General features: G+C 46.5%; 1 protein-coding gene across 4 annotated transcripts in view; it reads right to left on the reverse strand.

Annotated features, from left to right (window-relative positions):
• Nucleotides 1-24,776, reverse strand: part of abca2 (ATP-binding cassette, sub-family A (ABC1), member 2) — a 105,447-nt gene that overhangs the window by 19,912 nt on the left and 60,759 nt on the right. For 2 of the 4 annotated variants that reach the window (XM_052461817.1, XM_052461819.1), the window contains exons 4-23: nucleotides 24,282-24,451; nucleotides 22,633-22,754; nucleotides 21,743-21,856; nucleotides 21,480-21,656; nucleotides 20,594-20,815; nucleotides 19,774-20,141; nucleotides 19,264-19,423; nucleotides 17,963-18,091; nucleotides 17,527-17,694; nucleotides 16,812-16,908; nucleotides 16,383-16,556; nucleotides 15,253-15,355; nucleotides 10,814-10,928; nucleotides 10,116-10,306; nucleotides 8,763-8,913; nucleotides 8,180-8,384; nucleotides 7,834-8,019; nucleotides 7,440-7,620; nucleotides 1,409-1,621; nucleotides 983-1,179 (exon numbers count right to left, since the gene is read on the reverse strand). In XM_052461817.1, coding sequence (XP_052317777.1) covers nucleotides 983-1,179; nucleotides 1,409-1,621; nucleotides 7,440-7,620; nucleotides 7,834-8,019; nucleotides 8,180-8,384; nucleotides 8,763-8,913; nucleotides 10,116-10,306; nucleotides 10,814-10,928; nucleotides 15,253-15,355; nucleotides 16,383-16,556; nucleotides 16,812-16,908; nucleotides 17,527-17,694; nucleotides 17,963-18,091; nucleotides 19,264-19,423; nucleotides 19,774-20,141; nucleotides 20,594-20,815; nucleotides 21,480-21,656; nucleotides 21,743-21,856; nucleotides 22,633-22,754; nucleotides 24,282-24,451 — 3,443 coding nt within the window. The remainder of the gene's footprint in view (nucleotides 1-982; nucleotides 1,180-1,408; nucleotides 1,622-7,439; nucleotides 7,621-7,833; nucleotides 8,020-8,179; nucleotides 8,385-8,762; nucleotides 8,914-10,115; nucleotides 10,307-10,813; nucleotides 10,929-15,252; nucleotides 15,356-16,382; nucleotides 16,557-16,811; nucleotides 16,909-17,526; nucleotides 17,695-17,962; nucleotides 18,092-19,263; nucleotides 19,424-19,773; nucleotides 20,142-20,593; nucleotides 20,816-21,479; nucleotides 21,657-21,742; nucleotides 21,857-22,632; nucleotides 22,755-24,281; nucleotides 24,452-24,776) is intronic. The other 2 variants (XM_052461818.1, XM_052461820.1) reach the window with 2 other exon arrangements.

Consider the following 24,776-nt stretch of genomic DNA (forward strand, 5'->3'; position numbering starts at 1 on the left):
TCAACTCTCAAAAATCCTCAAAACTCCCCCCCCCCTTCATCTACACTGATTGAAGTCGATTTAACAAGTGACATCAGTAAGGGATTAGAGCTTTCACATGGTAAGTCTATGTCATGGAAAGAGCTGGTGTTCCTAATGTTTTGTACACTCAGTGTACATCAACATGTGTCAAACCATGTGGTGGGTGGACAACAGAATGGTGCAACCTAGAAACACAAGGGTGACAAACCAGTGCACTCTATAGGGAACAGGGTGACAAACCAGTGTACTCTATAGGGAACAGGGTGCCATTTGAGACACAATCTTAGTGTGGTTGACCCATGTCTCACCTGTTGTGAGTGTTAGTGTGCGAGGGTTAGTGTGTGAGTTTGAAGCATCATGTATCATCTGTTGTTAGTGTGCGAGGGTTAGTGTGTGAGGGTTAGTGTGTGAGTTTGAAGCATCATGTATCATCTGTTGTTAGTGTGCGAGGGTTAGTGTGTGAGGGTTAGTGTGTGAGGGTTAGTGTGTGAGTTTGAAGCATCATGTATCATCTGTTGTTAGTGTGCGAGGGTTAGTGTGTGAGGGTTAGTGTGTGAGTTTGAAGCATCATGTATCATCTGTTGTTAGTGTGCGAGGGTTAGTGTGTGAGGGTTAGTGTGTGAGGGTTAGTGTGTGAGGGTTAGTGTGTGAGTGTTGTTAGAGGGGTTAGTGTGTGAGGGTGTGTGAGGGTTAGAGTTGTGAGTGTTAGAGTGTGAGGGTTAGTGTGTGAGGGTTAGTGTGTGAGGGTTAGTGTGTGAGGGTTAGTGTGTGAGGGTTAGTGTGTGAGGGTTAGTGTGTGAGGGTTAGAGTGTGAGGGTTAGAGTGTGAGGGTTAGTGTGTGAGGGTTAGTGTGTGAGGGTTAGTGTGTGAGGGTTAGAGTGTGAGGGTTAGTGTGTGAGGGTTAGTGTGTGAGGGTTAGTGTGTGAGGGTTAGTGTGTGCGTTTGACGCATCATGTCTCACCCTGTTTGTACTTGAGGATGAGGTCCCAGATGGCTCTGCGTGCATAGGGGTCCACCCCCGCCGTAGGCTCATCCAGGATGACGGCCCGGGAGCCGCCCACAAACGCTATGGCCACGGACAGCTTCCTCTTCATTCCCCCAGACAGAGTCTGCACCAGGCTGTGACGCTTATTATTCAACTCCAGATCGTCTATCATCCTGACAACATACACACAACTCGTGGTCATTTACATTATTTTGGGCCGTGGATGGGTATAATTTGTTTCCAAACTATACATATCCTTCAATGGCAGTCACCTGTACTTATATACTATCTACAACCTTCAATTTGAAGAGGTGAGATCCTAATCTAATGCCATGTTGATAGTGTCATTTCCACCTTAGGGTCTTTGACTTGGTTAAACCATCCAAATGGGATGTGACGTACTTGTCCATCTCCTTGCGGATGTCCTCCTCGGCCATGCCTTTGAGTTTGGAGTAGAACCACAGGTGCTCCTCCACGCTGAGCTTGTCAAAGAGCACATTGTGCTGGGGACACATGCCCAGGTTCTGCCTGATACGCTCCATGTCAGTACGGATGTCATGGCCGTAGATGGTGGCTGAGCCAGAGGTGGGCGGGAACAGACCTGTCAGAATAGACCTGGGGATCACAGTTGAGAACCAGTGGGAGTTAGCGACAGGGTTAGTTAGAGAGGGAAGAAATGGACACGTAAAACATAGGTTATACTGTATTTGAAGGCCACTTTTGTGGACATTACGGTGATGTTATGGGTCCCATATGGGAAAGTCAAGGAAAGATGACGGAAACATTATGGTGATGTCGTAGCCAACATTATGCATGGCCTGTTTATAATTTATCATTACATGACAATTGTTAACAAATAGTTCATCTACAATATGGTTTATAAGCAGATGATGAATAGCCCTTCAAACAAATTCTTACCAAAACATACAACACACATCTCCCCGTGTCTCACTGTAAACCCACACGTCAACACAACACACATCTCCCCGTGTCTCACTGTAAACTCACACGTCAACACAACACACATCTCCCCGTGTCTCTCTGTAAACCCACACGTCAACACAACACACATCTCCCCGTGTCTCTCTGTAAACCCACACGTCAACACAACACACATCTCCCCGTGTCTCTCTGTAAACACACACGTCAACACAACACACATCTCCCCGTGTCTCACTGTAAACTCACACGTCAACACAACACACATCTCCCCGTGTCTCTCTGTAAACCCACACGTCAACACAACACACATCTCCCCGTGTCTCTCTGTAAACCCACACGTCAACACAACACACATCTCCCCGTGTCTCTCTGTAAACCCACACGTCAACACAACACACATCTCCCCGTGTCTCACTGTAAACTCACACGTCAACACAACACACATCTCCCCGTGTCTCTCTGTAAACACACACGTCAACACAACACACATCTCCCCGTGTCTCACTGTAAACTCACACGTCAACACAACACACATCTCCCCGTGTCTCTCTGTAAACCCACACGTCAACACAACACACATCTCCCCGTGTCTCTCTGTAAACACACACGTCAACACAACACACATCTCCCCGTGTCTCTCTGTAAACACACACGTCAACACAACACACATCTCCCCGTGTCTCACTGTAAACTCACACGTCAACACAACACACATCTCCCCGTGTCTCACTGTAAACTCACACGTCAACACAACACACATCTCCCCGTGTCTCACTGTAAACCCACACGTCAACACAACACACATCTCCCCGTGTCTCTCTGTAAACTCACACGTCAACACAACACACATCTCCCCGTGTCTCTCTGTAAACCCACACGTCAACACAACACACATCTCCCCGTGTCTCTCTGTAAACCCACACGTCAACACAACACACATCTCCCCGTGTCTCTCTGTAAACACACACGTCAACACAACACACATCTCCCCGTGTCTCTCTGTAAACCCACACGTCAACACAACACACATCTCCCCGTGTCTCTCTGTAAACCCACACGTCAACACAACACACATCTCCCCGTGTCTCTCTGTAAACCCACACGTCAACACAACACACATCTCCCCGTGTCTCTCTGTAAACCCACACGTCAACACAACACACATCTCCCCGTGTCTCACTGTAAACCCACAGGTCAACACAACACACATCTCCCCGTGTCTCTCTGTAAACCCACACGTCAACACAACACACATCTCCCCGTGTCTCTCTGTAAACCCACACGTCAACACAACACACATCTCCCCGTGTCTCACTGTAAACTCACACGTCAACACAACACACATCTCCCCGTGTCTCTCTGTAAACCCACACGTCAACACTACACACATCTCCCCGTGTCTCTCTGTAAACCCACACGTCAACACAACACACATCTCCCCGTGTCTCTCTGTAAACCCACACGTCAACACAACACACATCTCCCCGTGTCTCACTGTAAACCCACACGTCAACACAACACACATCTCCCCGTGTCTCTCTGTAAACTCACACGTCAACACAACACACATCTCCCCGTGTCTCTCTGTAAACTCACACGTCAACACAACACACATCTCCCCGTGTCTCTCTGTAAACCCACACGTCAACACAACACACATCTCCCCGTGTCTCTCTGTAAACTCACACGTCAACACAACACACATCTCCCCGTGTCTCTCTGTAAACTCACACGTCAACACAACACACATCTCCCGGGGTCTCACTGTAAACACACACGTCAACACAACACACATCTCCCCGTGTCTCTCTGTAAACCCACACGTCAACACAACACACATCTCCCCGTGTCTCACTGTAAACCCACACGTCAACACAACACACATCTCCCCGTGTCTCTCTGTAAACCCACACGTCAACACAACACACATCTCCCCGTGTCTCTCTGTAAACACACACGTCAACACAACACACATCTCCCCGTGTCTCTCTGTAAACCCACACGTCAACACAACACACATCTCCCCGTGTCTCACTGTAAACCCACACGTCAACACAACACACATCTCCCCGTGTCTCTCTGTAAACCCACACGTCAACACAACACACATCTCCCCGTGTCTCTCTGTAAACACACACGTCAACACAACACACATCTCCCCGTGTCTCACTGTAAACTCACACGTCAACACAACACACATCTCCCCGTGTCTCTCTGTAAACCCACACGTCAACACAACACACATCTCCCCGTGTCTCACTGTAAACCCACACGTCAACACAACACACATCTCCCCGTGTCTCTCTGTAAACCCACACGGCAACACAACACACATCTCCCCGTGTCTCTCTGTAAACTCACACGTCAACACAACACACATCTCCCCGTGTCTCTCTGTAAACCCACACGTCAACACAACACACATCTCCCCGTGTCTCTCTGTAAACCCACACGTCAACACAACACACATCTCCCCGTGTCTCTCTGTAAACCCACACGTCAACACAACACACATCTCCCCGTGTCTCACTGTAAACCCACAGGTCAACACAACACACATCTCCCCGTGTCTCACTGTAAACCCACACGTCAACACAACACACATCTCCCCGTGTCTCTCTGTAAACCCACACGTCAACACAACACACATCTCCCCGTGTCTCACTGTAAACCCACAGGTCAACACAACACACATCTCCCCGTGTCTCTCTGTAAACCCACACGTCAACACAACACACATCTCCCCGTGTCTCTCTGTAAACCCACACGTCAACACAACACACATCTCCCCGTGTCTCACTGTAAACTCACACGTCAACACAACACACATCTCCCCGTGTCTCTCTGTAAACCCACACGTCAACACTACACACATCTCCCCGTGTCTCTCTGTAAACCCACACGTCAACACAACACACATCTCCCCGTGTCTCACTGTAAACCCACACGTCAACACAACACACATCTCCCCGTGTCTCTCTGTAAACTCACACGTCAACACAACACACATCTCCCCGTGTCTCTCTGTAAACTCACACGTCAACACAACACACATCTCCCCGTGTCTCTCTGTAAACCCACACGTCAACACAACACACATCTCCCCGTGTCTCACTGTAAACTCACACGTCAACACAACACACATCTCCCCGTGTCTCTCTGTAAACTCACACGTCAACACAACACACATCTCCCCGTGTCTCTCTGTAAACCCACACGTCAACACAACACACATCTCCCCGTGTCTCTCTGTAAACTCACACGTCAACACAACACACATCTCCCCGTGTCTCTCTGTAAACCCACACGTCAACACAACACACATCTCCCCGTGTCTCTCTGTAAACCCACACGTCAACACAACACACATCTCCCCGTGTCTCACTGTAAACCCACACGTCAACACAACACACATCTCCCCGTGTCTCACTGTAAACCCACACGTCAACACAACACACATCTCCCCGTGTCTCTCTGTAAACCCACACGTCAACACAACACACATCTCCCCGTGTCTCACTGTAAACTCACACGTCAACACAACACACATCTCCCCGTGTCTCTCTGTAAACTCACACGTCAACACAACACACATCTCCCCGTGTCTCTCTGTAAACTCACACGTCAACACAACACACATCTCCCCGTGTCTCTCTGTAAACCCACACGTCAACACAACACACATCTCCCCGTGTCTCTGTAAACTCACACGTCAACACAACACACATCTCCCCGTGTCTCTCTGTAAACTCACACGTCAACACAACACACATCTCCCGGGGTCTCACTGTAAACACACACGTCAACACAACACACATCTCCCCGTGTCTCTCTGTAAACCCACACGTCAACACAACACACATCTCCCCGTGTCTCACTGTAAACCCACACGTCAACACAACACACATCTCCCCGTGTCTCTCTGTAAACCCACACGTCAACACAACACACATCTCCCCGTGTCTCTCTGTAAACACACACGTCAACACAACACACATCTCCCCGTGTCTCTCTGTAAACCCACACGTCAACACAACACACATCTCCCCGTGTCTCACTGTAAACCCACACGTCAACACAACACACATCTCCCCGTGTCTCTCTGTAAACCCACACGTCAACACAACACACATCTCCCCGTGTCTCTCTGTAAACACACACGTCAACACAACACACATCTCCCCGTGTCTCTCTGTAAACCCACACGTCAACACAACACACATCTCCCCGTGTCTCTCTGTAAACCCACACGTCAACACAACACACATCTCCCCGTGTCTCACTGTAAACACACACGTCAACACAACACACATCTCCCCGTGTCTCACTGTAAACCCACACGTCAACACAACACACATCTCCCCGTGTCTCTCTGTAAACACACACGTCAACACAACACACATCTCCCCGTGTCTCTCTGTAAACCCACACGTCAACACAACACACATCTCCCCGTGTCTCACTGTAAACCCACACGTCAACACAACACACATCTCCCCGTGTCTCTCTGTAAACCCACACGTCAACACAACACACATCTCCCCGTGTCTCACTGTAAACACACACGTCAACACAACACACATCTCCCCGTGTCTCACTGTAAACCCACACGTCAACACAACACACATCTCCCCGTGTCTCTCTGTAAACACACACGTCAACACAACACACATCTCCCCGTGTCTCTCTGTAAACCCACACGTCAACACAACACACATCTCCCCGTGTCTCTCTGTAAACCCACACATCAACACAACACACATCTCCCCGTGTCTCTCTGTAAACCCACACGTCAACACAACACACATCTCCCCGTGTCTCACTGTAAACCCACACGTCAACACAACACACATCTCCCCGTGTCTCTCTGTAAACCCACACGTCAACACAACACACATCTCCCCGTGTCTCACTGTAAACCCACACGTCAACACAACACACATCTCCCCGTGTCTCACTGTAAACACACACGTCAACACAACACACATCTCCCCGTGTCTCACTGTAAACACACACGTCAACACAACACACATCTCCCCGTGTCTCTCTGTAAACCCACACGTCAACACAACACACATCTCCCCGTGTCTCACTGTAAACCCACACGTCAACACTACACACATCTCCCCGTGTCTCTCTGTAAACCCACACGTCAACACAACACACATCTCCCCGTGTCTCTCTGTAAACTCACACGTCAACACAACACACATCTCCCCGTGTCTCACTGTAAACACACACGTCAACACAACACACATCTCCCCGTGTCTCTCTGTAAACCCACACGTCAACACAACACACATCTCCCCGTGTCTCTCTGTAAACCCACACGTCAACACTACACACATCTCCCCGTGTCTCTCTGTAAACCCACACGTCAACACAACACACATCTCCCCGTGTCTCACTGTAAACCCACACGTCAACACAACACAAACGACCGGGGACCCTCTGACACACACGTTGGCACACACACATTTTTCTCTCTCACATAGTGGTGGTCTTGCCGGCTCCGTTGTGTCCCAGGAAGGACACCACCTGGTTCTCGTGGAGGTTGAGGCTCAGCTTGTTGAGGGCCAGCTTATTGCCCATCTTGTAGACCTTGGTCAGCTTGTCTATACAAACCACCAGAGGCAGGTGGCTGGGCTCCTCTTCAATACCACGCATCTCCTCTGGAGGGAGAGAGAGAGCCAGCGAGCGAGAGAAAGAGAGAGGGAGAGAGAGGATAAAGCTGCTCTCTATTACAGAACCAGGGAAGAACCTTATTTTGAGATGAGATTTTCTAAGGTAACATCGTATTTGGATAGTCCCAAATCAATGCTTTATAGATGTTGAGTAGATGTTCAACTACCTTTCAACCATATTTCTACTAACTATCCACTAACCAAGTCCAAGGTCAGGCTTGGCCCTACCAGATCGCCGGTGTTCCATGGCACACGCCTGGTCCTCCTCCATGACACTCAGCCTGGCCCCTCCCCCCCAGGGACACTCCCATGTCTCCACACGCCCACTGCCCAGCCAATAGGACTTCTGCAGGGGGAAGTACCACGGCCGAGGCAGCCCATACATCCCTGGAGGACAGGAGAGAATAGGTGAAAAAACCCATTTGTGATTCAGCCCAGTTGCTTCCATAAACAGTCAGTGACAAAACAGGGACACAAAAGGGAGGGATATAAGTTAGCAGCCAAAGACATGAAAAATGGAAATCCATATTGGATGTTGACTGTTTACCTGGATGCACAGCCTCTATGTACCAGGTGAGTACTCCATACACACTAGCATCGATGATGAGCATCATCATGGACAGGCCAAGGTTGAAGTCATCGCCCTCTACAGGTGACTGGTTGATGGTGCGCCACTGGATACCAACCCCAGCCACCTCGTACAGGGCAAAGTACTTAGAGCCCAGGCCGAACGCTGTGGTCGACATAAGAGACTGGAGAGAATGGGAATAAGGACAATGGACGTGTTAAAAGCTGTTGACGTGTATGAAGATCAATGTCTTTCAAGGGCTGACTGATTCAGACGGGTAGTGTCAGAGAATAGAATAGAAGTCTGGTTTCTTCCGGACTTTCAACTACTTTGCTCGACATTTTGATACACCTTTGACACAGAAATAGGTCATTTGACTCAGTGAGTCAAAGAGACAAATAACTAAGTCTAGCCATGAGCCCGGGGTCATGTTTCTTTCATGAAATATATCCAGACAGTCTAGACATGGGCACAGTTTATGACTAACAACAAACAAATCCCTGTCATGAATAAAGCACAGGGAGAGAGTCAGACAGGGAGGAGAACAAAGGCCCGATCTTACAGCGATACACTTCTCGAAGGCCGTGATCTTGTCATGGGCCACCTCCTCCCTGATGGCCACGTACATGTATGGGACATAGCTGAGGAAGTAGATTATCCCACCACACGCTGACGCCAGCTTGGCCTTGGAGTAGATCACTGACACCAGGAAGCTGGCATACACAGACAGGACACAGACAGACAGAACAGAGAGAAATACTGTTAGCATTTACTAATCTTGTTTCTAAACACTCTCGCCCAATAGACAATAGCCTGGAGACGTATTTGTATTTATTTATTTTATTCAACCTATTTAACTAGGCAAGTCAGTTAAGAACAAATTCTTATTTATATATAATATAATAATAATATATGCCATTTAGCAGACGCTTTTATCCAAAGCGACTTACAGTCATGTGTGCATACATTCTACGTATGGGTGGGAATCGAACCCACTACCCTGGCGTTACAAGCGCCATGCTCTACCAACTGTGCTACAGAAGGACCATTTACAATGACGGCCTACCAAAAGGCATAAGGCCTCCTGCGGGTATGGGGGCTGGGATTAAAAAATATATATATATATATATATATATATAGGACAAAACACACATCACGACAAGAGAGACACCACAACACTACATAAAGGTACCTAAAGACGACAACATAGCGTGGCAGCAACAGAGGTTAAGATGAGGTGAATCTCCTCGTCCCTAGTTTGCTCCTCAAATCCACGCACCTTGGTTGAAGAGTGAGGTAGCGAGTGTTTCTATTTGCTAGCATTTACCGACCGTGCGCGTTTCCTCGGGACGTCTTGCAAAGGAGCGGAGTCACTGTCGGCCTGATACATGAAGGAGAGAGCATTTTTTCTTTCTTAAATAACACGTTTCTTTCTCAACGAACGTGGACGTGAAAGGGAAACAACTTTTGTCAAATCAGCCGTTGGACACCGCAGTGACTCCACAGTGGGTGATTCGTTAGATTCATCTCTAACACCTTGAACGTGTGTAAAGGTCACGGCTGCTTTGAGATCACGGCTTTCAGTGAGGACTGCAATAACAGTCAGAGAGAAAACAGTCAAAGCAGAAGTTGCAGCTGCCCCCTAGACACTGTTAGTGGTGAAATGGTGAAGATTTCAGGAAGGTAAAACTGATCCTATATCTGTGCCTAAGGCCATGGCAACTTCTGTCTGGGACATAGAACAAGTTGAAAGCTGCACATACGCTCCCAGTGATTAAAATGGTTTTAAAAGAGCAGTGTGCAACTTTCTTTATAGTATAATATTATGTTCGTCTGCACTTCTCCTACTATTTTGGCTGTGTGTCAACTCATGCTTTTTACTAGACTAACGTCAGAGCAGTAGTGGTGCCATTACCAGAACATAATGGTGGCGATGGCGTAGATGGAGAGGAAGAGCCAGATGATGAAGATGTCGCTGTGGAGGAGCACCCGACCGTACTTCAGGATGGCCGTCAGGGCCGTCACTGAGATGGACAACTGGACAAACCCAGTGATGAACCAGGCCACCCAGTGGACCGCGTTGTTCAGGCCCATCATCTTCATCACCTACAGGCCAGGCAGGAAGGATACAGGTTACTTTCCATAAGAGGTTATTCCTCTTATTTACACTCTTACAGTCACTCATATGGATGTGAATGTAACCTCAACCCCCCCTCCCCTCCCCAGATATGAACAAAATATTCTGAATATGAAGAAGAAGAAAACAACGCATACAATATTATCATAGGAATTCAACATGGGAAAACATTTCATTGAAATCCATATTTCTCCAGCAGGGGGCAGAAGAGAGGCAATACATACGAGTGACATCATCTTGCTCTCGGATGCCGAACAAAGGCAGAGGAGATGGCTTTAGTGTTGCTGCTCCAATGTCACAGACAGACAGACATTGGATAGGAGATGCATTCTAAATAGCACCCTTTTCCCTATATAGTGTACCAATTTTGACTAGAGGTCTGGTCAAAAGTATTGTACTACAAAAGGGTTGCCATTTGGAACACACATGGAGAGCCTAGTGTAGACAGGTGAGCAGGCAGCTGCAGGCAGTCTCACCTCTTTGAGCCGGTGCTCCTTCTCCGCCACAATGTGTTGGATCATCATGGCTACAGAGTAGACCCAGGAGATCACCATGCACAGAGGCATCATGTGCTCGATCACAAACAGGAAGCTATGGACCAACAACAGACAGAAGAAATCACTCGCTCAATGCTAAACCTCATTTAGATCTATTCTTGACTCATTTGGCGATGTAGAGGTGAATCCAGGCCCTGCAGTGCCTAGCTCCACTCCTATTCCCCAGGCGCTCTCTTTTGATGACTTCTGTAACCGTAATAGCCTTGGTTTCATGCATGTTAACATTAGAAGCCTCCTCCCTAAGTTTGTTCTATTCACTGCTTTAGCACACTCTGCCAACCCGGATGTTCTAGCTGTGTCTGAATCCTGGCTTAGGAAGACCACCAAAAATTCAGAAATTTTAATTCCAAATTACAACATTTTCAGACAAGATAGAACTGCCAAAGGGGGCGGTGTTGCAATCTACTGCAAAGATAGCCTGCAGAGTTCTGTCTGTCTGTACCCAAACAATTTGAACTTCTACTTTTAAAAATCCACCTCTCTAAAAACAAGTCGCTCACCGTTGCCACCTGCTATAGACCACCCTCTGCCCCCAGCTGTGCTCTGGACACCATATGTGAACTGATTTCCCCCCATCTATCTTCAGAGCTTGTGCTGCTAGGCGACCTAAACTGGAACATGCTTAACACCCCAGCCATCCTACAATCTAAACTTGATGCCCTCAATCTCACTCAAATTATCAATGAACCTACCAGGTACCCTCCCAAAGCCTTAAACACGGGCACCCTCATAGATATCATCCTAACCAACTTCCCCTCTAAATACACCTCTGCTGTCTTCAACCAAGATCTCAGCGATCACTGCCTCATTGCCTGCATCCGTAATGGGTCAGCGGTCAAACGACCTCCACTCATCACTGTAAAACGCTCCCTGAAACACTTCAGCGAGCGGGCCTTTCTAATCGACCTGGCCGGGGTATCCTGGAAGGATATTGATCTCATCCCGTCAGTAGAGGATGTCTGGATATTTTTTTAAAATGCCTTCCTAACCATCTTAAATAAACATGCCCCTTTCAAGAAATTTAGAACCAGGAACAGATATAGCCCATGGTTCTCCCCAGACCTGACTGCCCTTAACCAACACAAAAACATCCTATGGCGTTCTGCATTAGCATCGAACAGCCCCCGTGATATGCAGCTGTTCAGGGAAGCTAGAAACCGTTATACACAGGCAGTTAGAAAAGCCAAGGCTTGCTTTTTCAAGCAGAAATTTGCTTCCTGCAACACTAACTCAAAAAAGTTCTGGGACACTGTAAAGTCCATGGAGAATAAGAACACCTCCTCCCAGCTGCCCACTGCACTGAAGATAGGAAACACTGTCACCACTGATAAATCCACCATAATTGAGAATTTCAATAAGCATTTTTCTACGGCTGGCCATGCTTTCCACCTGGCTACTCCTACCCCGGTCAACAGCACTGCACCCCCAACAGCAACTCACCCAAGCCTTCCCCATTTCTCCTTCTCCCAAATCCATTCAGCTGATGTTCTGAAAGAGCTGAAAAATCTGGACCCCTACAAATCAGTCGGGCTAGACAATCTGGACCCTTTCTTTCTAAAATTATCTGCCGAAATTGTTGCCACCCCTATTACTAGCCTGTTCAACCTCTCTTTCGTGTCGTCTGAGATTCCCAAAGATTGGAAAGCAGCTGCGGTCATCCCCTCTTCAAAGGGGGACACTCTTGACCCAAACTGCTACAGACCTATATCTATCCTACCATGCCTTTCTAAGGTCTTCGAAAGCCAAGTCAACAAACAGATTACCGACCATTTCGAATCTCACCATACCTTCTCTGCTATGCAATCTGGTTTCAGAGCTGGTCATGGTTGCACCTCAGCCACGCTCAAGGTCCTAAACGATATCTTAACCGCCATCGATAAGAAACATTACTGTGCAGCCGTATTCATTGATCTGGCCAAGGCTTTCGACTCTGTCAACCACCACATCCTCATCGGCAGACTCGACAGCCTTGGTTTCTCAAATGATTGCCTCGCCTGGTTCACCAACTACTTCTCTGATAGAGTTCAGTGTGTCAAATCGGAGGGTCTGCTGTCCGGACCTCTGGCAGTCTCCATGGGGGTGCCACAGGGTTCAATTCTTGGACCGACTCTCTTCTCTGTATACATCAATGAGGTCGCTCTTGCTGCTGGTGAGTCCCTGATCCACCTCTACGCAGACGACACCATTCTGTATACTTCCGGCCCTTCTTTGGACACTGTGTTAACAACCCTCCAGGCAAGCTTCAATGCCATACAACTCTCCTTCCGTGGCCTCCAATTGCTCTTAAATACAAGTAAAACTAAATGCATGCTCTTCAACCGATCGCTACCTGCACCTACCCGCCTGTCCAACATCACTACTCTGGACGGCTCTGACTTAGAATACGTGGACAACTACAAATACTTAGGTGTCTGGTTAGACTGTAAACTCTCCTTCTAGACCCATATCAAACATCTCCAATCCAAAGTTAAATCTAGAATCAGCTTCCTATTTCGCAACAAAGCATCCTTCACTCATGCTGCCAAACATACCCTTGTAAAACTGACCATCCTACCAATCCTCGACTTTGGTGATGTCATTTACAAAATAGCCTCCAATACCCTACTCAACAAATTGGATGCAGTCTATCACAGTGCAATCCGTTTTGTCACCAAAGCCCCATATACTACCCACCATTGCGACCTGTACGCTCTCGTTGGCTGGCCCTCGCTTCATACTCGTCGCCAAACCCACTGGCTCCATGTCATCTACAAGACCCTGCTAGGTAAAGTCCCCCCTTATCTCAGCTCGCTGGTCACCATAGCATCTCCCACCTGTAGCACACGCTCCAGCAGGTATATCTCTCTAGTCACCCCCAAAACCAATTCTTTCTTTGGCCGCATCTCCTTCCAGTTCTCTGCTGCCAATGACTGGAACGAACTACAAAAATCTCTGAAACTGGAAACACTTATCTCCCTCACTAGCTTTAAGCACCAACTGTCAGAGCATCTTACAGATTACTGCACCTGTACATAGCCCACCTATAATTTAGCCCAAACAACTACCTCTTTCCCAACTGTATTTAATTTATTCATTTATTTTGCTCCTTTGCACCCCATTATTTTTGTTTCTACTTTGCACATTCTTCCATTGCAAAACTACCATTCCAGTGTTTTACGTGCTATATTGTATTTACTTTGCCACCATGGCCTTTTTTGCCTTTACCTCCCTTCTCACCTAATTTGCTCACATTGTATATAGACTTGTTTATACTGTATTATTGACTGTATGTTTGTTTTACTACATGTGTAACTCTGTGTCGTTGTATCTGTCGAACTGCTTTGCTTTATCTTGGCCAGGTCGCAATTGTAAATGAGAACTTGTTCTCAACTTGCCTACCTGGTTAAATAAAGGTGAAATAAAAAAAATAAAAAAAATACATTTGGCAGTCGAGCAAGTTGAGGAGACTAAACTGCTGGGCGTAACCCTAGGTAGCAAGCGTTCACGGTCAGAACTTGCTCAAATGAGAAGAGGCCCTTCCATGACAGGGCGTCGCTCTGCTTCCTTGACATCTCAGTCGACCAGACAGGTCCTACAAGCCCTAGTTTTGTCACACCTGGACGACTGCCCAGCTATGTGGTCATGTGCGGCAAAGAAGGACATAGGTCAATTGCATTTGGTCCAGAACAAAGCAGCACGTATCGCATTTAGTTGTAAATGGAGGGTAAGTGTCAGTAACATGCACGTCAGTCTCTCCTGGCTCAAGGTTGATGAGAGATTGACTGCATCACTAATGGTCTTTGTGCGAGGTATTGATGTGTTGAAGGTGCAGAACTGTCTGGTCAAGCAGTTGGCAGACAGTTTGGACACTCATCGGTACAACACAAGACATGCAACCGGAGGTCTCTTCACAGTCCCTAGGTCCAGAACCGAGGCGGGGAAACGCACAGTATTAAATAGAGCCATGACTACATGGAACTCTCTGCCACCCCAGGTAACTCAAGCCAGCAATAAAAACAGTTTAACAAAAACTGATAAAGGGGACTGTGAAGAGACACACGCATTTTATATATCTTGTATTGTAATTTGCACTTTACTATGTATTAGACCTAGATATTGTGTGTACTGTATGTACTAACATACATTTAGTACATACAGTACATTTTAAATGTACTTCAGTCTTTGACTAATCATGTTCTGTACTATCTATCTACCTATCTATCTATCTAAATGTGCAGGGCCAATGTAATTTGATTACCTCAGATAGAAATAGTGCCAGAATGAATGGTTATTTTGGCCACAGTCCCAGGGCAGAGCAACTATAAGAAAAGGCCAATGTGAGTAGAGGAGAGGTATATTGAGAGAGTTCCAAGTCTTACTCGTCTCTTGTGTAGCAGGGGTAAGGGAACATCTGAACATAGTTTCCAGGCTCCACCACGTCATGGCCCACAAACGTGTTAATGATGGCTCTCTCCATCATATCTGAGGACACACACACACACACACACACACACACACACACACACACACACACACACACACACACACACACACACGGCAGAGATGACAGGGCCACGCTACACCTTAGTGAATAAGCCTTCCCATCAAGTTTTCCCCAAAACATACGGAGAGAATGTGCTGGATCTGCAGCTTGGCGTTGGTACCCACACAGGTGTGCCCACCTCAAGATCACTAGGGTAAGCATTTTACCCCAATAAACCCTTATCTTAATAAAACACCAGCAAAAAAACGTGTTTGACATAACAATTGTGTCCTCCGTGAACCTGATTTTGTCAGCTGATTTATAGTCTATGTACAGCATAGCCTATTTATAGTTTTTGCCTTCGGCAGATAACGCTGAGACAACAAGTACAGCTGAGTTTTGAGACGTCTTCTTTACTACTAAGCAAGGGGAATGAGAAACATACCAACGACACAACATCTGGAAATGCCATACCAGCATTCGTATTCTGTATAAAACACTAATTAGAGCCAACCGTTTTCTTCATATTAATTCATTTGAAATAGCCCATGTGCCAATCTTTTCTCCTTTGGTTAAAGGGATACTTTGTGATTTTGGCATGCTTAGCAGATATCCATAGACTTCCAGTCATTGTGCTAACACTAGTTAGTATTGGCTACCTTTAACTTCCTTCATACTGGACGCAGACATAAAAATGGTATCCACGGGATCATCTGACTCTGGGGAAATAGATAAAGTGCTTCATTGCCAAAATCCTGAAGAATCAGTTTAATGCCTTTGTGGCTGTGATGCTGATGATAATGGCTAGAGTTGTCTAGAGTTGTCTAAAGTTGTCTACAGTTGGATAGAATTGTCTAGAGTTGGCTAAAGTTGGCTAGAGTTGTCTAAAGTTAGCTACAGTTGGCTAAACGTGGCTACAGTTGCCTAAACGTGGCTAAACGTGGCTAGAGTTGGCTAGAATTGACAACATTTCAGTCTACATTTAAAACACTTCGGTAGACAACGTGGAGGACTCTGGTCACGTACCCTGGATCCACACAAAGCCGTAGAGGAAATAGAACTTTCCCCCCGTGTTGGGCCCTGGGCGCCAGTAGGCCCGGCGGATCTCGTTGGTTTTCTCTGTGAAGCTGGAGTTCTGCCTGATCTTATAGAGGACATGAGGAGGCAGGGAGCCATCTAGGTTGGTCTGGAATATCACACCTGGGTGAGAGGGAGGGGGAACATTATGTACAATATGTCTTTGACATTATTTCCTCATAATATGAAAGCTATTGCCGATCGGAGGCTAGCTGCATGCCGTAGCCACTGCCCTCTCAGTAAAATCCATCTGGCCATTAGCCACGATCTGTTTTTAACCGTAAAGTCTAATCGAGTGCCAAAGACACGTTTCCATTTTGTGATAATGTAACGGACAGTAAAGTTCTTATGATTTACTGCAGTGGTGAGTGTACTCACTGGCAAACACTGAGATGTTATCATGGTAAGCTTGGTTCAGTGTGTAGTTGACGATGCTGTCCTCATCCGGAAAACCCTTGAAGATATCCACACTGACCTGGAAGAAGAAGAAGAAGAAGAAGAAGAAGAAGAAGAAGAAGAAGAAGAAGAAGAAGAAGAAGAAGAAGAAGAAGAAGAAGAAGAAGAAGAAGAAGAAGAAGAAGAAGAAGAATCCTTGCAGTCAATGGGAAATTGTCTTCTTTCTCGATCCCAACCAGATGGCAGCCACAGCGCGGCGCCAACCCCCAAAAGCACAAGAAACGTCTATATCGGCAACATAGGCAATAATAGTCCCTGCCCTGGGCTCTGGTCAAAAGTAGGGGAATAGGGTGCCATTTGTGATGAATCCTGGGACTATTGAATGGAGCTTTGCGTCCTTGTCCAGAGCGGATTATCGGTGCTCATATTACTGCACGCCTGCTGTCTGTGTCCGGATCAATATACAGTACTTAAGTTCCACTGCTCTTCCTGTGTCAGTCTGAATCAGAACGCCCATGTCTACAGTTCTTCCTGCCCGTACACCATAATCTTATAAAGCTCTCATGTAATGGATAGTGACCTTGGGCGTTCTTTCCAACCAGGACTACTACTACTACTAGATGTACTATTCATCTCTGTTGTTTTGTGTGTGTTTGTGTGTTTCTTTCTTTCTTTTTCATTCAAGTTTCATACTGACCTTGGACATGAAGTGTGTCCAGCCACAGGCGGCGTTGTCAATGGTGTCCAGCTGCTCCAGCAGGGTGGAGGTGTTGGGCAGGGTGTAGTTGCCCTCCAGCAACCCACGCAGCAGATCACTGTCTGTCCCATTCAGCAGTTCCGGGTGACCACGTAGGTCAGAGGTCAACTAGGAAGAGGAATACATAAGCAGTTAATGCACAGGTAGGCATATCCATGGGCTTATTGTCCAGTAGTGTGTATGTGTTTATGATACAGTGTACATATGGGATTATCAGGCAAGATATGGACTGTATTAATATACTGTGTGGGGGACAATAATTTTTTTCAAGATTGCCAGTTAAATCTTATGCCATTTATCAGACAATATTACCTTATGAGGTGAGGTGAATAGTGTCTGTTACTGAATATGAAGAGAGGTAAAAGCTGTGTGTTACCTGCTGCATCCAGGCCAGGTGGTGGTGCAGCTTGCCCTCCTCCAGATAAGTCCTGAGCTGGGCAGAGATGTTGAGCCACACCCGGGCGTAGTGAGTCACGTTCCCCACAAACGCAAATGTCTCATTGGCCTTCACACAGAAGCAGAGTCACGGGTCACCGACACAGAAGAAGCTATCCCAGGCCTAGCTCTGGTCCAGTGTGTTAGGTGTAGCTTGCTGGTGCTGAGGCATCCCAGTGTCAGCAAGCCACATCCTGAAGCAGAGCTATCCCAGGCCTAGCTCTGGTCCAGTGTGTTAGGTGTAGCTTGCTGGTGCTGAGGCATCCCAGTGTCAGCAAGCCACATCCTGAAGCAGAGCTATCCCAGGCCTAGCTCTGGTCCAGGGTGTTAGGTGCAGCTTGCTGGTGCTGAGGGCTTCCCAGTGTCAGCAAGCCACATCCTGAAGCAGAGCTATCCCAGGCCTAGCTCTGGTCCAGGGTGTTAGGTGCAGCTTGCTGGTGCTGAGGGCTTCCCAGTGTCAGCAAGCCACATCCTGAAGCAGAGCTATCCCAGTCCCATTAACGTCTCGTTACTCGATCCACATCCTTTCAACTGTCCTTTTCTGTTGAGTCCCTTCTGTGGCCCTTCCCTCTGCCTCTCTCCCTCCCTCTCTAGTTTTGTTAATTTCGTAAAACCCCTCCCTCCTCCCGTCCTCTGGCTTAGATAACAAATGTAGCTATAGACCATCTGCCACTAACAAGCCGGTGGTAACTAGTGGGATGTACAGAGAAACAGAGAATCAATGGCCAGTTCTGCATATGTTGTGGTATAGCGAGACCTCCGGGGACTGAGGATCTCATGATTCATCTAGCCACGCATAGACTTCCTACACATCTTGCCCTTAACCCGATGTACAGAACATGTAGCTACGTGATTAATGTGTAAGGCTGGGATACAAATGACCATGGGGCTCCTAGTGAATTCCCAACATTTTCTAAATACACTGTGAGTCTCAAAGTGTCTGACAACAGCTAGGCCGTATAAATGAAAGAAAAAAACTATAGCACCGGCTATCCTCCATTTAGTCTTGGCATTTGGAAATAGATCACATCTTGTGTACGTAAGCACCCGCTTTCCTCGTACTTTATCAAATGAATATAGACAATGCCTGGGCAGCAGTGTGCATAGCTCTATAGCCTAATGACACCTGAATAACTCTATTACAGTACACTGTCTAGGTACAAGTCACTGTGTAAATGCTACAGTACATCCACGATAACGATACAGTTGACAGAGCTTGAAAGAACATGGTCATGTACTTGCCTTCTGAATGACTTTGTCCACCTGTGAGCCGATGGGGGAGTAGAGGATCTTGGGATTTGTAGTCATCAGATGCACTAGTAAGCCCAGATTGCGCTGCTCTTTACTGGTAAAGCCCAGAGAGCTCATATTCCCTTGCTTTAAAGCCTCTGGCTCAATGATTCTGGAGACAGTAGACAGGGATCAACAACTTCAGCCTTTACGGCATAGGTGTACAGAACTGTGTTTCTCTACTCTGGCACCAGCCCAGTTCTAACACACCTGATTTGCATTGTATCAATTTAAAACAGCAGGGCCCTTGATTAGGTGAATCAGGTGTGTTATTATATGGCTGGAACATAAGCCTGCACAACCTGTAGATCTCTAGCCTGGTCCCAGATCTGTTCGTGTCCAAGCAACTCCATGGGTGACAGATAATTGGCATGATTGCATAAACAGACTAGCACTCATGCAATTGGATCTGCAGTTAAAGAACAATGGCAGAAGGAATGATCCTATTACATAGACACAAACCTGTTGTTCCCACACAGAATAGGCTGCAGCCCTGCCCACAGCTGCACAAAGGTAGAAAACGAGTGAGGGTTCTCTTCTTTCACATTCTCTTTCTCTCGTCCTCTCCCCTCCTCTCCGCCCTCCTCCCAGGGGTTCTCGGTGGTGTTGGGCCCCCAAGTGGTGGCGTTGAGGGACCAGGAAGTGGTGGTGTTGGCTGGAGCCCCAGGGGGGATGTGGCCAGCACAGGCCCCCTTGGGGAGCAGGCGAGCCAGGCCTGACAGCAGGTCTACATCCCTGAGGAGCTTCTCCACGTCAGCCAAGTCCTTCAGCAGAGCACCCAGGTGGGACTGGGACAGAGGGGCCGAGGAGTTGGCTGGCTCCAGACGCAGCTGGAGAGAGAAGGCCGAAACGTGTGGAGAGACAGAAGAAAGGGGGAAAGTATGAGAGCGGGAGAAAGAAAGAAAGAAAGAAAGAAAGAAAGAAAGAAAGAAAGAAAGAAAGAGAGACCGATGTGGATAAGAATCAAAGGGAGAGAGAATAATGAGTATTAGAGATAGATACTGAGATAGATAGGGAACTAAGATAGATACTGAGGAGCCATAGAATTCCAAATACAAGATCCACAGTATTTATTTATGTGTGTTTGATGAGGGAAAAGCACCTCACCACAGGGATTCTCAGTTCAAAGCAGCCATTGAGTGTGTCCCAAATGGCATCCTATTTCCTATATAGTGCACTACTTTTTTTATGAGCCCTGGTTAAAATTACAGCACTGAATAGAGAATAGGGTGCCATTTTGGATGAAGAGAATAGGGTGCCATTTTGGATGTCTCTAATGTACCTTGTCAATGAGGCTCTGTGTGTCTATCTGCTCTCGGAGCTCCTGGCTCATCTCTCCAAAGCGCTCAGTCCTTTGTCCCATCCCACCTCCACATGCTGCGCTGTGATAGGCCTGGAGCAGGGACTGCTGCTTCTCAGGAACCAATAGAATCTTGCTCAGCTCACTAGTCCCATCCTCCCCACAGGTAAGCATTTCCAACATGGCACCAGTCAGGAGAACACCCTTTGAAAAAACAATCAAGAGCACATTCAATACAATTCACCATCATCATCATCATGTATGGAATCAATTATTTCAGTGGTAGTCTTGTTAAGGCTATTGATAAAGGTAATTGGTTCAGGGTATACGATAAAGGCTATTGATAAAGGTAATTGATTCAGGGTATACAATAAAGGCTATTGATAAAGGTAATTGATTCAGGGTATACAATAAAGGCTATTGATAAAGGTAATTGACTCAGGGTATACAATAAAGGCTATTGATAAAGGTAATTGACTCAGGGTATACAATAAAGGCTATTGATAAAGGTAATTGACTCAGGGTATACAATAAAGGCTATTGATAAAGGTAATTGACTCAGGGTATACAATAAAGACTATTGATAAAGGTAATTGACTCAGGGTATACAATAAAGACTATTGATAAAGGTAATTGACTCAGGGTATACAATAAAGATTATTGATAAAGGTAATTGACTCAGGGTATACAATAAAGGCTATTGATAAAGGTAATTGACTCAGGGTATACAATAAAGGCTATTGATAAAGGTAATTGACTCAGGGTATACAATAAAGGCTATTGATTCAATAGAAAAAAGACGGGAAGAAGGAGGGAAGAAAAGGGGGATGATTCAGATAGAGGAGGATAGATAAGATAAGCAGTGCACCTCCACCTCCTTCAGTCCCTGGGGGTCGTATCTCTGGCCTGCCCCTCCTCCTGCTAGGCCTAAAGCCTGGGACATGAGTTTGAGTAGGGCCTGCCGATGGGCCGCTTTGGTTGGGTCTCGTAAAGCTTTGTGGATCAGTCCACCATCCAGACTTTGCATGACTCCCAGCATCTTCTCCTGAGGGGACGATAGGAGGGGATTACTGCTGAGCTAATACACAGACTCAGATCAATTCAATTCAATATTTCCCATTAGTAGCCTACCTCCAGTTGAAGTATCTTCTCTGCAGGGGTATGTGTGGTCTCTTTTTCCCCTCCAGAACTGTGACTACTCCCCCCTCCAGTTCTGGGGTACAGGCCAAAGATCAGGTTGAATACCTGCAGTTCAGCAAGTGGAATAGAGGACCCACACACTCAGAGAACCGGAAGATAAACACACACGTGCACACACACGCAAACACACACACAGGTGGCAGACAGGACTTCAGCGTTTGTTCGCATAGGGAAAGCTGTCAGAAAAACAGGATACTGAGGAGAAACAAGGAGGGACAGACAGAAAGTGACTGACTGTTGAAGATAAAGATGAGGACCTGATGCCAGGCCTAGACAATTAACTGAGACAGAGATGGAGGGAAACAGAAAGATGGGAGGCACCGAGCCATATATTGATACTGTATGATTCAATGTCATTCCTCAATGACAATACGTCTTTGCCAAATCTGTAATCTTGGCAAACGGGTGTATATTCAAATGTAGATGTCAAAATTGTGTTATCTAAATGTAAATATACCCAATAGCCAAGATTTCAGATTTGGCAGTCTATACTAACATTTTTCTTACTTCCTTGTTCATCAGTCATGTCACTACATTTGAATGTAAACCCTGCATTACCCCATAACTAAAACAGTCCCCAGGGGGTAGATGAGGACTAGGGAGGTACAGTGTGTGTGTGTGTGTGTGTGTGTGTGTGTGTGTGTGTGTGTGTGTGTGTGTGTGTGTGTGTGTGTGTGCACATGCGTGCGTGTACGTGTGTGTGTGTGTGCACATGCGTGCGTGTGCGTGTGTGTGTGTGTGTGTGTGTGTGTGTGTGTGTGTGTGTGTGTGTGTGTGTGTGTGTGTGTGTGTGTGCACATGCATGTGACAGGATCACCGACCTCTTTGAGGTTGACAGGAGTGGAGAGCAGCAGGCTGGCGGTGTCATTGGGGAGGGACAGATTCCTGACCAGGAACTGATGGAACACTGACTGGTTCTTCAACACATTGGCTACTGTGAACCCTGCAGGGCAAGAATCACACAGCACAACCACAGATAATATACATGAAGACTTCCAGGAACTGCTTATCCAATAGAAATCGCACAGAACAGTGTCAAATGCCGTGTACGTACATCCAATAACTTGTAGGTGCCGGGTACAAAAATAAACGAATGGGATTAAGATAGATAAGCTACTCTGAAAATGTAGTTTACCAAGCTACCAATTACTTCACACTGGAAGAAATTAAGCTACACTAAAGCTACCCTTAAGAAAAATATCATTGACTTAACTAAAGTTACTTTGAAAAAGTAGTTCAGTTCATCCAAGCTACTTTTTGAAGAATTATCATATGTACATACATCTGAAATTTTGTAGACTACAAATTGCAAGACAGATCACTTTGGGGTCATATGCTAACAGAAGGTGTAATTTAGCATATTCAACACAAAAACTGTGTTTCAAGTGAGAATTAGGCAGGTCGGATGATGAAAAAGAAAGGAAATTGTCACACCCTGGTCGAGGTATTTTGTGTTTATCTTCATGTATTTGGTCAGGCCAGGGTGTGGCATGGGGTTTTTGTATGTGGTGTGTTGGTATTGGGATTGTAGCTTAGTGGGGTGTTCTAGTTAAGTCTATGGCTGTCTGAAGTGGTTCTCAATCAAAGGCAGGTGTTTATCGTTGTCTCTGATTGGGAACCATATTTAGAAAGCCATATTCTTTGTGTGTTTGGTGGGTGATTGTCCTTAGTGTCCTTGTTCCTGTGTTAGTTTACACACGTATAGGCTGTTTCGGTTTTCATTACGTTCTTTGTTTTGTAGTATTTGTATTGATTCGTGTTTTACATTTGTTTATTAAACATGGATCGCAATCTACACGCTGCATTTTGGTCCGACTCTCCTTCACCACAAGAGAACTGTTACAGAAATAATTGCCTACTTCACCCAAAAACAGTACTGTGTAGTTCCAGTAGTTAGCTACACCACTACATGGCAAAAAAAGTAATTAACTACTGAAAATACTACCTAGATTGGATTTTAGTTCAACTACTACCAACCTACTGCAAAACCTAGTTAAATTACTAGTTAAACTACATGTAGTTCACTACTCCCCAACACTGCAAACAGATGAATGCTCCTGCAGTTTATTGTGTAATGTTTCAACCCAAAGGTCTTTGTCCTCCTGAAACTTTTTTGTGCATGTGTATCACTTGGTTGTGGTACGCACACACACTGCAGGAAATCACTGTCCAGAGGGAGCACTTGTTTCTTGCAAGAATTCCTCAAGCTTATTGATTTCCGTGCCCTGAAAGGACAAACACAAACCTTTGATTTGAAAGGTTAAATTGCTTGTCTTCCAAATCTGTCTACAGCTGGTGTCCTCAATATTGAGAGCAGAGGTAGTTTATAGAGGTACAGGTTTACTGTAACACACACACACACACACACACACACACATAGAGCTGTTTAACCGAGTTACCAACGGTTATGGACCATCATGAAAATAAAATTACTGTCATAACCTTTAAAAAATAAATGTGACACACACACCTTGGCTGGTGTTGAAATTGTTGTCCAGTGGGTAGGGCCCTGCTGATGTGCTGAGGCTCTCCAGGTGTTGCTGTAGGGACTCCAGCTCCTGGCCCAGTCCTGGCCTGTCTGCTGTGAACAGGTGGTTCTGTAACACCACCTCACGGATCCGCTCCAACAACTGGGTGACACTGGGGGAGGGGAGAGGGAGGGGTGAAATAGAGGTGAGTGAGGGAAAGAAAGGTGGAAAGAGTGGAGGGAGTGAAAGGAAGGGACAAAGAGAGAGAGAGAGAGAGAGAGAGAGAGAGAGAGAGAGATAGAGGACAGATGAGAGAGAGAGAGAGAGAGAGAGAGAGAGAGAGGGAAAGGGAGAGAGAGAGAGAGGGAAAGGGAGAGAGAGAGAGAGAGAAAGCAGAGATGAGAGAGAAAAGGGAAAAGAGAGCATATTGAGAGAGGTGTGGGGTCTATTTATAGGTAAGGACACAATGACAGTCCCCTCCCATTAGGAGAGGCCAA

This window comes from Oncorhynchus keta, chromosome 14 (genome assembly GCF_023373465.1).
Source record: "Oncorhynchus keta strain PuntledgeMale-10-30-2019 chromosome 14, Oket_V2, whole genome shotgun sequence".
Classification (NCBI taxonomy): domain Eukaryota; kingdom Metazoa; phylum Chordata; class Actinopteri; order Salmoniformes; family Salmonidae; genus Oncorhynchus; species Oncorhynchus keta.